Below are 13,237 nucleotides of genomic sequence, written 5' to 3' on the forward strand. Positions count from 1 at the left end.
TTTTTGGGTAGGTGTCTACATGTGTGAGGATTAGGATGAAGATTTGCTCCCAGGTCCCTGCAGCCCTGTAATGCATCCCTGTGACCATGGGGGGAACTCCATGCTCCCCCTTGGGTGCTAGGGCAGAGTCTGACAGTGAGCACTGGGCCAGGAGACATCTGTCATCTGGCCCAAGGGGGATGACTGCTGCTGGGGCAGAGAGCTCCTCACCAGGGCTCCCTGATCAGAGACACAGGGCTTGGAAACAGCTGCAATGGATGGGCAGGTCTCAGGCCCCTGCCTGATCTGCCTGTAGGATAGCTAGCAGCTAGCTTGCTGCTAACTGTCCTACTGACAGATCGGGACAAGGGGCTGGAACCTGACCCACCCCTGTAGCTCTTTCTAAGCCCCATGCCCCCATCACCTGATCAGAGAATGGCCCTGGGACCTGCTCCTAACCATGACAGTTTCTGGCTAGTTTCAGGTTTCCCCTGGGCTCCACGGGGAAGCCTGTATGTGCATCCCAGAGCTGTTCCCATGCAGGGAGGTCCCAACCCCTACTCTGCAATTTCAACTGGGAGATAAGCTTCTTCCAGCAGCCACCCAATGGTTGTGGAGCCTCTGCTGGGAGATTAGGGTCCCCCAGCTACCTGCTTTGCAATTGCATCTGGAAGCAGGGGTCTTAGACACAGTCCTCACCAGGGCTCCTGTGGTAGAGCCTGCCCCAGCAGCCGACAGCTCCCCAGGGCAGGGAGCTACCTCCCACTCACCATGGATGGCTACCCAGAAGCAGATTTGGCTCCTGGTCCAGCATCTACAGGAGCCATTAATAATACCAAGTAAATTTGCTACTTGTATTTCTAGGTAGCCAATTTACCTGGGATTAGGAGGATTTACCATGAAGTAAGCACGTGCACATATAGACCCACATGCTTACTTCACAGTAAACTATGCTAAATTGCCCTTTGAGCGTTTCATTTAGATGCGCCCACTGTGTTTAAATTCATTATTTCTTTTAATTCTTGTCATTCAACATGTAGCTCTAGATCAACTTTTTTTCAAAAACAGTCCAAACCCTATACTGAATATAGAATTACTGGATTTACTTAAATAAAAGCAAAGTTTCCCCCGCACTCCCTGGTAGAACTGGAACTTTTAGATCCACAGAATAGTTTCAGATTTTGAAAACCCTTTTAATACAAGTAAAATAGAATAAAATGAAACAAAATAAACATTCTTAACTAAAAGAATACAGGCATTTTGGTTTAAAGCCATTTTTCATTAAAAAATGTTCTGATAGAAAATTTGGAAAAGCTGTACAATAACTTTTACAAATTGCATTTTAGAACAAGGAATCCAAAGCTAAATTAAGCAATCCTTATTCAATGGAACACCTAATTTATGTAGAGGTGGGTCCCTCTAAGTGCTTCGTCTGAAAGCAGCAAGAATTCTTCATAAAGAATTTAGAATCTAGTCCTACTGAACAGTGGCATTCCAATGAGTAACAGCATGGATGAGGGGAACAAGGAAGAGGGCTTCTGGTCAGGAAGGCATTTTAATAAAATACATAAAGGGTATATGACAACCTGGGGCAGAGAGGAGGAAGGGGATTTGTCTTGCCTACATAAATTGCATTTGTTTTCCCACTGAATATTCAGACTTTATACTTTGCTTTTACAGCATGGCACACAAAAAATCTGGGTGAAACGCAGAATTTCCATTCCATGAAGCAGTAAGTAGCTCAGTTAAAGTGGGTGGAAAAGGAGGGGGCGGGGGGGAACAAAAAGTAAGCAAAGATTGCAACATTTCCACTAGATTTTTTTGTCCCACAATATGAAACAAAGCAAATGGCTGTCCTGACTCTAGGAGTTTATGTTGCTCTCATTCCCAAATTCTCCCCAGAGTTATGAGTTCCCAATCAGCAAATGATGAACCACAGTAGCACCTGAAGCCCTAACCATGCATCCTCCCTGCCTTGGAAGCTGTGGCACCTGCACACACCAGGAGGAGTCTGCATGGCAAGAGATACCTCAAACCTTTGGATAGTAGGTGCTTTCCACAACCAAACATGTCAAGTAAGAAGAAACAACATAGCACTTTTGGCAGAAGTCTGTCAGAACAAGTACTTTTCAGAAATTGGCAATTTCCAAAAATACCAACAAAAAAATATAAAATAAAAATCAGAAAATCCCCCAACCTGCTTACATGCATATTACTACATTATGGAAGTGTTTTTTTCATCTCTATCTTACTTTGCAGAGTCCATTTCAATCAGTCAAAAATAAAACACAGCTGACCAAGTTAAAAACTAGCAGGCTTTTCTGACACGACCTAATGTTCTGACTGCATCTCATATGTCATGCTGAATCAGAGAAGAGCAGTGACTCACAAAGGAAACAGAATACCTTAGTGACAAGCTACAACAGCACTCCTCTTCTTGAATATGTAACCATAATGTTCCTTCTTAATACCCATGTTAGATTAAATCCCTTATATACAATTATCCTAGTACCAGAGTATATTTTGCATTATTGGGGTCACTGACTTCATTAACGTAACTTTGAAAGGGGAAATAAACATTGCTAAGATTAACTCAGAAAGTAACAGTCTTCTCACTGCACTAATGGGAACCCTTTCACCAGTAATTGGGAAAGCCCAATAAATTCCAGAAAAACATGATGAAAAAAATTTCTGCCAGCTGGCTTTCCTAACTTGGCCAGGGAGCACTGGAGCATCCCAACAGCATAATAGGTGAAGCAGCAGATGGAGATACATGCAGACTGAATGCTTTGATTTTAAAATATTTTGGTATTTAAGATGTTTTGAAAACTACCCTTTTCACTTAACACTGTTTGAATTTTCATTACTAAGATGTGGGGTTTGAAAACATGTATTTGTATTATAATACACATACTCATACATTCCCCTTGTACTCGGCCTTGGTGAGGCCGCACCTGGAGTACTGCGTCCAGTTTTGGGCTCCACAATTCAAAAAGGATGTGGAGAAGCTTGAGAGAGTCCAGAGGAGAGCCACGCGCATGATCAGAGGTCAGGAAAACAGATCTTACGATGACAGGCTGAGAGCCATGGGACTCTTTAGCCTGGAAAAGCGCAGGCTCAGGGGTGATCTGATGGCTACCTATAAGTTTATCAAGGGTGACCACCAGGATCTGGGGGAACGTTTGTTCACCAGAGCGCCCCAGGGGATGACGAGGTCGAACGGTCACAAACTCCTGCAAGACTGTTTCAGGCTGGCCATAAGGAAGAATTTCTTTACTGTCTGAGCCCCCAAGGTCTGGAACAGTCTGCCAGCGGAGGTGGTTCAAGCACCTACACTGAACACCTTCAAGAGTAAATTGGATGCTTATCTTGCTGGGATCCTATGACCCCAGCTGACTTCCTGCCCTTTGGGCAGGGGGCTGGACTCGATGATCTCCCGAGGTCCCTTCCAGCTCTAATGTCTATGAAATCTATGAGATCTAAGAAATACATATGGCTGTGGGTATCATTTGGGCTGGGACTATATTTTGTGCTCTTTATACAGTGCATAATGTTCTTAGTCCTGATTGAAGCAGTGAGATTACACTAAAACACTAATAACAACGAAAAGTAAAAGCTCATTTGTCTGCTCCTTCCAGATATGCTCTCCCTAGCATGTGGCTATACATTCCTAGGTCCTAGTGGGCATGTCTACATGAGATGCTCACTGCACAGTAGCCTAATAATATTGCATGGTAGCGTGCCGGTCAGAAACTGTGGCAAAAAGCTACTGTGCAGTGTTATTAGGCTACTGTGCAGTAACTGTCACAAAAAACAAAAAAACCCCAAAATCATGCATCGGTGCTTCTGAGCAGTAAACGTAGTTACTGTGCATTCAGTTACTACTTTGTTAAGGAAGTACTAAACTATATGTGCAGTAACTATGGCACATTAAGTAACGTGTACACGTACCCAGTGACAGCAAGCTGCTGGAATGGCCTGCAGAGATCAGTGAGAAGCCTGGTAAAATTGGGAATACATTTCAACTGGGAACAAACTGGACTCTGGTTCAGCTGGTCCAGAATCAGGGGAATCCTAAGACGGAGTAAAAACTTCTTTCTCCCTGATTTTGTCACATACTAAACAGAAAATGGCCAGACCAAAGAATCTGGATCCCATATGATGCATTATATTGAGATTTTTGTGATTGAAGTTACCCTCACTAAATAAATGGGGGTTGCACCAAAGAGGGAATGACAAAACAACCAAAGTAGGATTTTTTTCCTGATAGACCCCTCTGGAAGTTACAGCAATAGACATACGAGCATAACATCTTTCATGTGGACTGCTTTAGCTTTCTCATCTCTCAGACATTTACCCAGTTATTTTTACCTTGACAGAAACAATTCACTAACTTAGAAGTGTCATGGCAAGAACTTCAGCTTCATGTTTTACATTAAAATGTACAAAATTGGTTCTCTGAGCCACTGTTTAAACTTAAAAGTTCCTTGCAACTTAAGAGAATTTTTTTAAATTAATGACTAATACAAAAAATCTCTCTTCCCAATTACAAATTATATTAGAAAGAGTCTGTTCTTATTATTTTTTTATGTGCGTTAAAATTACAATTCATTGTCCTCGCTGAAATCTGAAATTTGCTTCCCAAACGTAATTAACATTTTGTATGAATTTTTTTGTAATTATTATGCACATAAGTATGCAAGTCTTATATACATAAAGGCTCCATAGAAAGCAAATTCTAGCTTGAAAACAGGCACACGCAATATAGGAAACCCTTGACATTTTTGCTGGGCATAAGACTGTTTGTTAACTCAGTAGTAACACGGCTCCCTAGATATCTGGAACAAGTACAATTAAGGAATGTAAGGAGGGATTCACCCACAGTTTTTATGGCTAAGACCATGTCCACTTAGAGGGGCTTTCTATGGATGTGATGAGAGAAAATGCGTTTTACCTCTGCACGCTTCCAGTAAGTCTTACATGTGCAATTCAAGTATTGATTAGAAGAAAAAAAAAGTTCCAAATATTTTACAAATTCCCTAATCAGGTTTATCTACTGCTTCTTTCCAATCAGTACTACATCTGGGAGAATCAAAGTTGAAGAGGCTTCTTCAAGATTGCCTTCTAATAACAGGAAACATTCTCAAGAAACATATCCAGTACTGTGTTTGCCTAAGGAAGAATTTATACTTGAGTACTTTCAGAGAAATGTTTGCGGGTGAGACCATTGTACTAGTACATGAGACAGGAAGTACAAGGGATCATTGACACTATAGTGCAATGAACAATAAGAAAATGCAGAAAAAAGACAAATTCAAAACAATATGATACATGGCTAAGGAGAAACTCTTGTTTTTCCCCAAATAGCGAGAGTTAAAATGTTGGTTTCCAAACAGCATCAGTTCATTAATAATGCCAAAACACAGATTTAACACACATAGATTTAACTTAACATTAAGGCCTAATTCTGTCAGTTACTACTTTTTGTAGAGTACAGTATCACTCCATGTAAGTAAGGGTGGTGGAATCTGACCTTGATTTGCTATGTTTTAAAGACAGCAGTTGAGAAAACATTTCTAGTCTACATAGATAAGGGCTTATTAAATATACTTTGATCTTTCTTGCTTTGACATTAGCTAACTTGACAAAGACTGAAGAAGACATATATGCTTAAAGTTCAGAAAGCATAAAGGAAAATGAGCCCCATTAGCAGCTTTCTTTTGGCGGAGGAAGCAGAGATTGTTCAAGATGAATAATGAATCATATTTTACATTTAAAGGCTTTATTTTTTAGGCTAGATTTCTACAGTAGCTGCCTTCCTTTCATGTTCCCACAATTCCTGAAAAACTGCACATTAATCAACATTTAAAAATTCTGCAGTGTACAAAAGATATGGTTGCTAAATGTCCTTCTTTGTAGAAGGAGTTTAGGGATTGGAAAGTTAATGCAAAATGTTTGCTTAGTTCCATAAATATGAACTTTAGAATCTGCTTTAAGACTGTAAAATTCAAAAGTACTGGCTGTAGTGGTTACTGAGTTTCTTATGTAGAAAGAAATGCAAAAAGGAAAACCGCGATCAATTTGAAATTCACTGAGCTGTAAAAAACTGTCTACATCTCAACTGTATTGTAACCATTCCCTAAAAGTAAATGCTTAATAAATATACATGTTCTGGGTGAATATAGGTGATTTACATAGTATTTACTGATTGGAAAGACATATTAACTCACTGTATTTACTGAGCTAGGAAGGTACATTAACTGCTAATGCCATCTATCTCATGCTATTTCATTATGGGAAACAACCTTAAAAATTACAAAAAGGTCACTTAAAATTGACATTTCAATAAAAAATGCTAAGGAAATAGGAAATACAGCATTTACTATAATTACTGAAAAATTCTGAATAAGCTAGAAATAATTGTACTGGGCTTGTATGCATCTTTCAATTCTTTCTGCCATTCCTTTGAAAAGTTCATTGCTGTCCTTAGCCTTTCCACTTGGGATATACTTTTTTACATAAACTTAATCTACATTGTGGAGAAAATACATTTAGCTCTCCTAGTGGACTGGTGTTGAAGAGCAAGAGAATATGGCTATACTCTGCAGACACAAAGAGATCTAATCAAAGAGAAAGGCATGTCAAACAGCCTATATGCTGGATCCAGTCCACTGGCCTACTGGTAGGCAAGGTTTTTGGGGCCATAGTCTGCTCTGGAGAATCCACTGTGGCATTGTCAGAGCCAGGATATCAAGCCAGAAAAAGCATAGGACTTCACTACAGCAATTCCCAACAGGGCTAGGGACAGGAGAACAGAATTTCCTTTTCTTACACCCCAAAGTTCCAAACAGAAAAAAGATATGGCTCCTCTTAAATAGAGGCATTTATTAGAGGACAGAGTCCAGCCAGCCTGGGGGTCACTGCCATCTCCAAAGGGTTAAGCAGTTCCTCTATCGCCAATTTAGATTGTACAGCCCTGAGCTCCTCAAAGTTACTTCATCTCTTCTCTTTCCAGTCCAAACAGCCTCAAGTCCCTAGCTATGAACTCTTTTCAGATTCCCTGGCTCCCAAACTGACTCCCTTTTTTTCAGGACACTCCATCCATTGTGATGTGCATTTCTGTCAGCTTCCCTGGATTCCCAGGCCATAGGGATCTACATTTTAACAGAAGATGTAATGTTTTTATCATTCTCTTTTCTTTTACACATGATGGACAGGTGAATGGATAAAATAAAAACTCTACAGCCCTGCCCCCTACTCTTCATGGCTAGAGTCAGACATTCAAAAAGCCTGAGCCTGAACTGATTCAATCTTTGCAGGTTAGTCTAACCTGCCTAGGCTGAATCAGTGTGTAAAATGCACAGACATCCCTTCTGGACTGAAAAAATGCAGGCATGTGCCTGCAGTGGTTCAGGTTAGAAGCTGGGGAGCACTACAGCAGCCCTCCTTTCCCTCCTACAATGCTGAGCTGAGGGGGTTGTGGCCAGGCCCTGGCAGGATGCTCTGATTAGGGATGGGTTTTAACCCCCTTGCCTGCCCTGGTTTTTCCTGCTTGCTGCCCAAGGGAAGAAGTGTTGCCAGACCCTGCATCTGTTGATACTGAGCTTTTCAATGTTCATCTCCCCCTCTTGTTCAGACTGTCTGCAAACCAGGTCTAACATCTTTGCTGTCCCTTCTTGAAGACTGACAGATTGCAGCTAATTTTATCAGCCCATCAAGCCCTCATTAGTTTCAAGCTCTTCTTATCTTCAGGGTGCAGCTGCAAGGCACTGGCAGTCTGCCCTTTGCTCCAGTGAAATTGGAGATCCACACAGATGCATCTCAGCATTAGGTAGCATGTGTGGGGGGGAGGAAGGGACATGGCCAGATACTGGGCCCTTTCACTGGGACCCTGCCATGGGAGAGGGGCAGAAGGAAGGGATCCCAGCTGGAGAAGCCAGAGGGAAGGGGGAAGCCTGGCAGCTACTGCAGTCCCTCAGCCAGCTGGAACAGTGACAGTGCTCTGGATGGGAAGGAGAGGGGTGGGGCCAATGCTGCTCTGCTCAGCAGACAGCCCTGTCCAGCCCAGAGAGCATGCCGGGATGCGGGGGGACTCTGATTTAACCTAAACCAGCAAGGGGTCTGGGACAGACATTGCCTAAACCAGTTTGACACAAATCAGTTAAGTCTGATACTGCATTCAACCAGGTTCATCTCAAAATGGTTTCAGCCATTTTCAGACTGGTTTATGTGCACTGACCATCTGTTCTGTTAAAAGTTTAAACCAATTTCTGATCATTTAAACTGATTTAAGTGTAATGTTTGTCCCTATGAATAGGAGGGGAGAAGATTGAACTGCAGCTGGCCCGTTTAAAGAGGTATGGAATGGATGATGGGATAGCCCCCTGGCCTCCTACTATCATGGAAGAAGAGAGAAAGAAAAACTGTTCAAAAAGGGAGCAGAAGTAGAGCTAGGTAAATATTGGGAACATTTTTTTCCCCCAAGAAGTATTACTTATCTAAGAATCTAGCCCCAAAGTTAAATTCTTAAAAGCATGGCAGATTCCCAGTATAAAAATCTGAGATTGCATGTGGAATCCTAAACAATCTTGGCACAATGGATGGCTAAACTTTTAACAGGTAATGCGAATCATCTGAAATTAACAAACTTCTCAGATTAACATATCTTCACTATATCGCTTCTTAGACAATAATATTTTTTTAAAAAGATTTTTTAAAAATGTCTCAATTGTATAAACAATTGTACACAACTGTATAAAACAACCATATGAAAAAGCAATTGATAAGGCAAACATGCAGAACACAGATTTTGGTAAACAAAATCCATTTAATTTAGTGCTTTTGGTGGTTTAATCAACCCCCCCCATTTTAAATTAGCTATTTACTTGAGAATAAACACCATGCAATAAAGCCCCACTAACCTTGTGTACACTTACAACTTGGAAACCGGTTTCAAATAAAAGGCAGGCTGTCCATGATTCCAGGTAATATATTAAGATGCTCTGCAGAGAACCATATATTAAAAAAGTGATCCTCACCTGTAGAAGTATGAACAACCCCTGACTGTGTTGTGAGTAAAATGTTCCTGAGTCTTTTCATTTCCAAAGTCCTCTAGGGGATCTGACCACAGGATATCACACATAGGTCCATATGCAGGTGGTTCCTTGAATCGATCTAACTAAGAAAAATAGGAGACAGGAAGAAATGCTAACTACATATCATAAAGGCATCCAAAGAGAACAAGAATGATAAGCTTGTATTTCAGGGACTTCTGACTTGAGACCCACAGCATTCTGCAATTTGGCTCACAGTTGCTCTCAGCTTTAATATGGCAGATTTTTGGCTGATGAAAGGACATTATTTGCTGGCGCCTCCAGCATGATCGAGGAGTATTTCAGCATTACAGAGTGAGAGAGACGGAGAAACATTCTACTCCACTCCCTCTCTGTCTGCATCTCAGGCTCCCACAATCTCCAGTGCAAAATTTGGGAGCCTGTTATATTTCTGACTTCCTAGGAAGCGTGACATTTGATTCAAGGAATTAAGAACTTTCTAACAGAAAATTACAATTGTTATATATGAACAAATTTTTTGCTTTCAATTTAAACTAATAGCCATTGTTTTAAATTGCTGAGGCAACACCTGAATACTGCAATATCTTGCTGTGATACTCTTATAGGTCACATTAATCTCTATTTTAACCTAATTTAGACAGTTAAAAATCCCTTTTTCTTCCTTATTCGTATTAAAAAATGAATAAATTATACAGAAGCATGCTGTGGATGTGACAAAGCATAGAAAACTAGAAAAATATATTTAAAAAAATTAAAAAAAAAAAAAATCAATCAATCACTGTCATCATGACCACACTAAGATACATATTTTTTAAAACTCTGTAAAGATAGGTGTATAAATCAGACTGACAGTCTATCAAATTCTCCACTCTGTCTAGGAGGCACACGTAATGATGTAGTAGCATACTTTTTTCCTAATATTCAAAAGGAATGAGGTGATTTTTCATGTTTTCAACACTAAATTAAAAAGTTGTAATAAGAGAAGACCTCTGAATTTCTACACGTTCATGCTAGTCATAAAAGATTCATTGCAAAAGTACATTTCTAACTTGTTTCAGGCCTTTAAATAATTCATGTCTTTGTAACTAAAAAAAAAAGTGAAATAATACACGTTCATAAATATGCAAAAACATTTTCCAGGCGACTGCCAAGGATGAATAGACCCACTGGGGAAAAAAGTTCAGAAGATATTCATGACAGTAACCTGGTATCTGAGTGTTAAACTATTTGAACCTGCCATTATGCTATATTGTTGAAACAACTAATTTTTAGGCAGGGAATAATTATTTCAGTGTAATGAAATAAAAAATACTAACAACCTCTGTCTTATAGTTTAGAATTTCCATTCAGTAATTAAAATACAAGTAATGCTGTTAATTACAATAAAATCTAGGAAAAAACAGCTGCATTTATTGGTCCAATAATTATTTTGCTTATGAATTCATTAGGCCCCCTCTACCTGTTATAGGTACCGCACAATAAACTGGTGCATTGTGCAATTATCTTGAAACCAGCTACATGTGCAAAATAACTATAAAAGCTCCAACCAGCTACAAAGTTTGACCTTGAAAACATATACTAATTTTATTGCTGGTTGCTATTGAGCTTTAATTTGCATATGCAGCAGGGTCTCCCTTGTAGCTGGGAGCCCCGTCAGCTGTGAGCTTCTAGCTGCAGAGGTGCACCTTGCCTGTCTGGGGCTGCGAGTCCTGTAAATGCTGGGGGCTCTGGATCCCAGCAGCATCCCACTGGTGCTGGAACCCACAGTCCCATAGCTGCAAACTCTGAGTCCCTGTATTGTACCTCCCAGTGCAGCAACGCTGATGGGTCCTGGTAGCCAGAGGGCGCAGCTACAATCTCCAGTCCCAGGGGTACATGAAACCCCTGGGGTGGGGAGATCACTGAAGCAGCCATATCCCTGCCCCAGTGTTTTCACACATCCCCAGGGCTGGGAGGTCACCGCAGCTGCAGTCTCCCTGCTTTGGGGCTTTCACACACTGCTGGGACTGGGAGGTTGCCACAGCTGCGATTTCTCCATCCCCAAGGTTGGGACACTTGCAGGGCAGCAGGCCAGGCCCTACGAGGAGAGGCTACGGGACCTGAACCTGTTCACCCTCCACAAAAGAAGGGTGGGAAGGGATCTGGTGGCCGCCTATAAACTTGCCAAGGGGGACCAGCAGGCAGTGGGAGAATCCCTGTTCCAGTGAGCACTACCGGGAGTAACAAGGAATAACGGCCACAAGTTGACCAAAAGTAGATTCAGGATAGACATCAGGAGGTGCTACTTCACTGTCAGGGTGGCTAGGAGGTGGAACCAACTTCCAAGGGAAATGATGCTTGCCCCTACCCTGGGCGCCTTCAAAAGGAGGCTAGACAGCCACCTAGCTAGGGTCATTTGACCCCAGCATCCTTTCCTGCCCATGGCAGGGGGTCGGACTAGATGATCTGCTTAGGCCCCTTCTGACCCTACCAACTATGAAACTATGACCGCAGCAGCTGTGTCTCCCAGTTGCAGGGGTGAATGGGTTGCCTCTGCACCTAGGAGCCCCTCACTTAAAGGGGCTCCCAGACCAGAGAGTTTGCTTTTTGCTGGTTCCCCCGTAGTGGCACTCACGCATAATGAGATCTAATGCATGAACAAAAAATTGCACCTCCTGCCATACATGTGTCGCATGGCAGGAGGCATAACTCATTAGATCCCCTTGCATCTTTACCTGCAAAGGTAGAGGGGGCCTTAACATGATACAAAATAATCAGTAGCAGAGTAGAAAATATTACATTAGTATTTACAAATTTACTTTACTAGGGAGTGCTACAAAATCTGAAAATTTCTAACTTTAAAACAATTAATTCAGAATACAAAAATATGCAAGGTCTTTTAGTACACCATCAGAGAAGAAAAACTGAAGTATAACAACACAGGGTTTACAGAACGTAAATCTTTGTTTTGATCCTATATGATGGTTACAAACTAACTCTCCTGAGACACGAAGTTTAACAGAAATATCAAGGTAGCAGACCTCAACTTAGATGATTAGGGACATACTTATGTCATGGGGACTGCCCCCCAAATTTGTGGGCAGCCATTTTGCAGGCACAGCACAGCACCCCCACCATGCCTCTGATTGGCCAAGGTGCCCCAGTGGCCCTACCCCTCGTCACTGACTGAGGGACCTGCCTGTCATCTGGTTCCACCCCTCACCGCTGATTGGCTGTGAGGGTCATCACTACCGACAGGCAACTGTTTCCTCCTAAGTCTGGCGGGCATCCGCAGAACCTGGCGGTGGTGGGGATGAGGCTAGCACCCACAGAATCCGCTGGTGGCATCGGTGGTGGGGACAGAGCTGGCAGGCACCCAAAGAAGCTGCCAGCAGCATCAGCAGCAGGGACAGGGCTGGAAAGCACCCACAGAAGCCACCAGTAGTGGCGGGGACAGGGCAGGCGAGCATGGGCAACCGATGCCTCCCGAGTCAGGAGGTTCCCCACGCAGCTGATTGTGCTGACCGGGCCAGAGGGCTCCCCCATGGCCAACCACACTGACCCGGATGTGCCAGTGGCGCGCCCAGAAGTGCCAGTGGCACTTTTCCTGGTGCCCCCACTCTCCGACCAGCATTCTCAGGGGGGGACACCAGTGCTCCCACATGCTCTCCTCCCGCCTGTCACCTAAGCAGGGAATGCTGGCTGCCAGGGGGTGCACCAGCCTTCTCAGGGGATATACATGCACCCCTGTGCACCCCTCTATTCATCACCACTGCTGGCAAGCACCCGCACAAGTCGCTGGCAGAGGGGACAGCTTTATCAGGGGGGCACGTACCCGTCTATGCCCCTACCTCATATCCCCACACAAGCAAGCTGCCAAAGTGCTCAGTAAGTTTTTTGGGATTTTTTTCCCTGCAGGTTCTGTGAGTTTTGTGGGCAATGCCAGATTTGGTGGTATCTGTGAATTTGGTAGGTCCCTACAGATGATAAAAGTATCGGAAATATTTTCACTGTGGATTTTATTAATTTGCTTAACACTGATTGGTTTAGTAGTATTGATGCTTTTTTCACTGGAAACATGCAGTGCCACTAAAGACATGGCAAGAATTCCTAAGAATTACAGCTTCAGTTTTCAGATACAGAGCATTAACAAAATGAGACTGCTTCCACAGTTTATAGTGTCATTGTAACATCTTCAGGTCTCC

The 13,237-nt window shown here is 42.5% G+C and overlaps 1 protein-coding gene across 6 annotated transcripts in view; it reads right to left on the minus strand.

Annotated features, from left to right (window-relative positions):
- The window catches only part of PPP3CA (protein phosphatase 3 catalytic subunit alpha), a 360,908-nt gene that overhangs the window by 81,580 nt on the left and 266,091 nt on the right, over positions 1-13,237 (minus strand). For all 6 annotated transcript variants that reach the window (XM_090031872.1, XM_090031873.1, XM_090031874.1 and 3 more), the window contains exon 6: positions 9,018-9,157. In XM_090031872.1, coding sequence (XP_089887998.1) covers positions 9,018-9,157 — 140 coding nt within the window. The remainder of the gene's footprint in view (positions 1-9,017; positions 9,158-13,237) is intronic.

The sequence above is a fragment of the Crocodylus siamensis genome, chromosome 2 (genome assembly GCF_052110815.1).
Source record: "Crocodylus siamensis isolate JL-2025a chromosome 2, ASM5211081v1, whole genome shotgun sequence".
Taxonomy (NCBI): domain Eukaryota; kingdom Metazoa; phylum Chordata; order Crocodylia; family Crocodylidae; genus Crocodylus; species Crocodylus siamensis.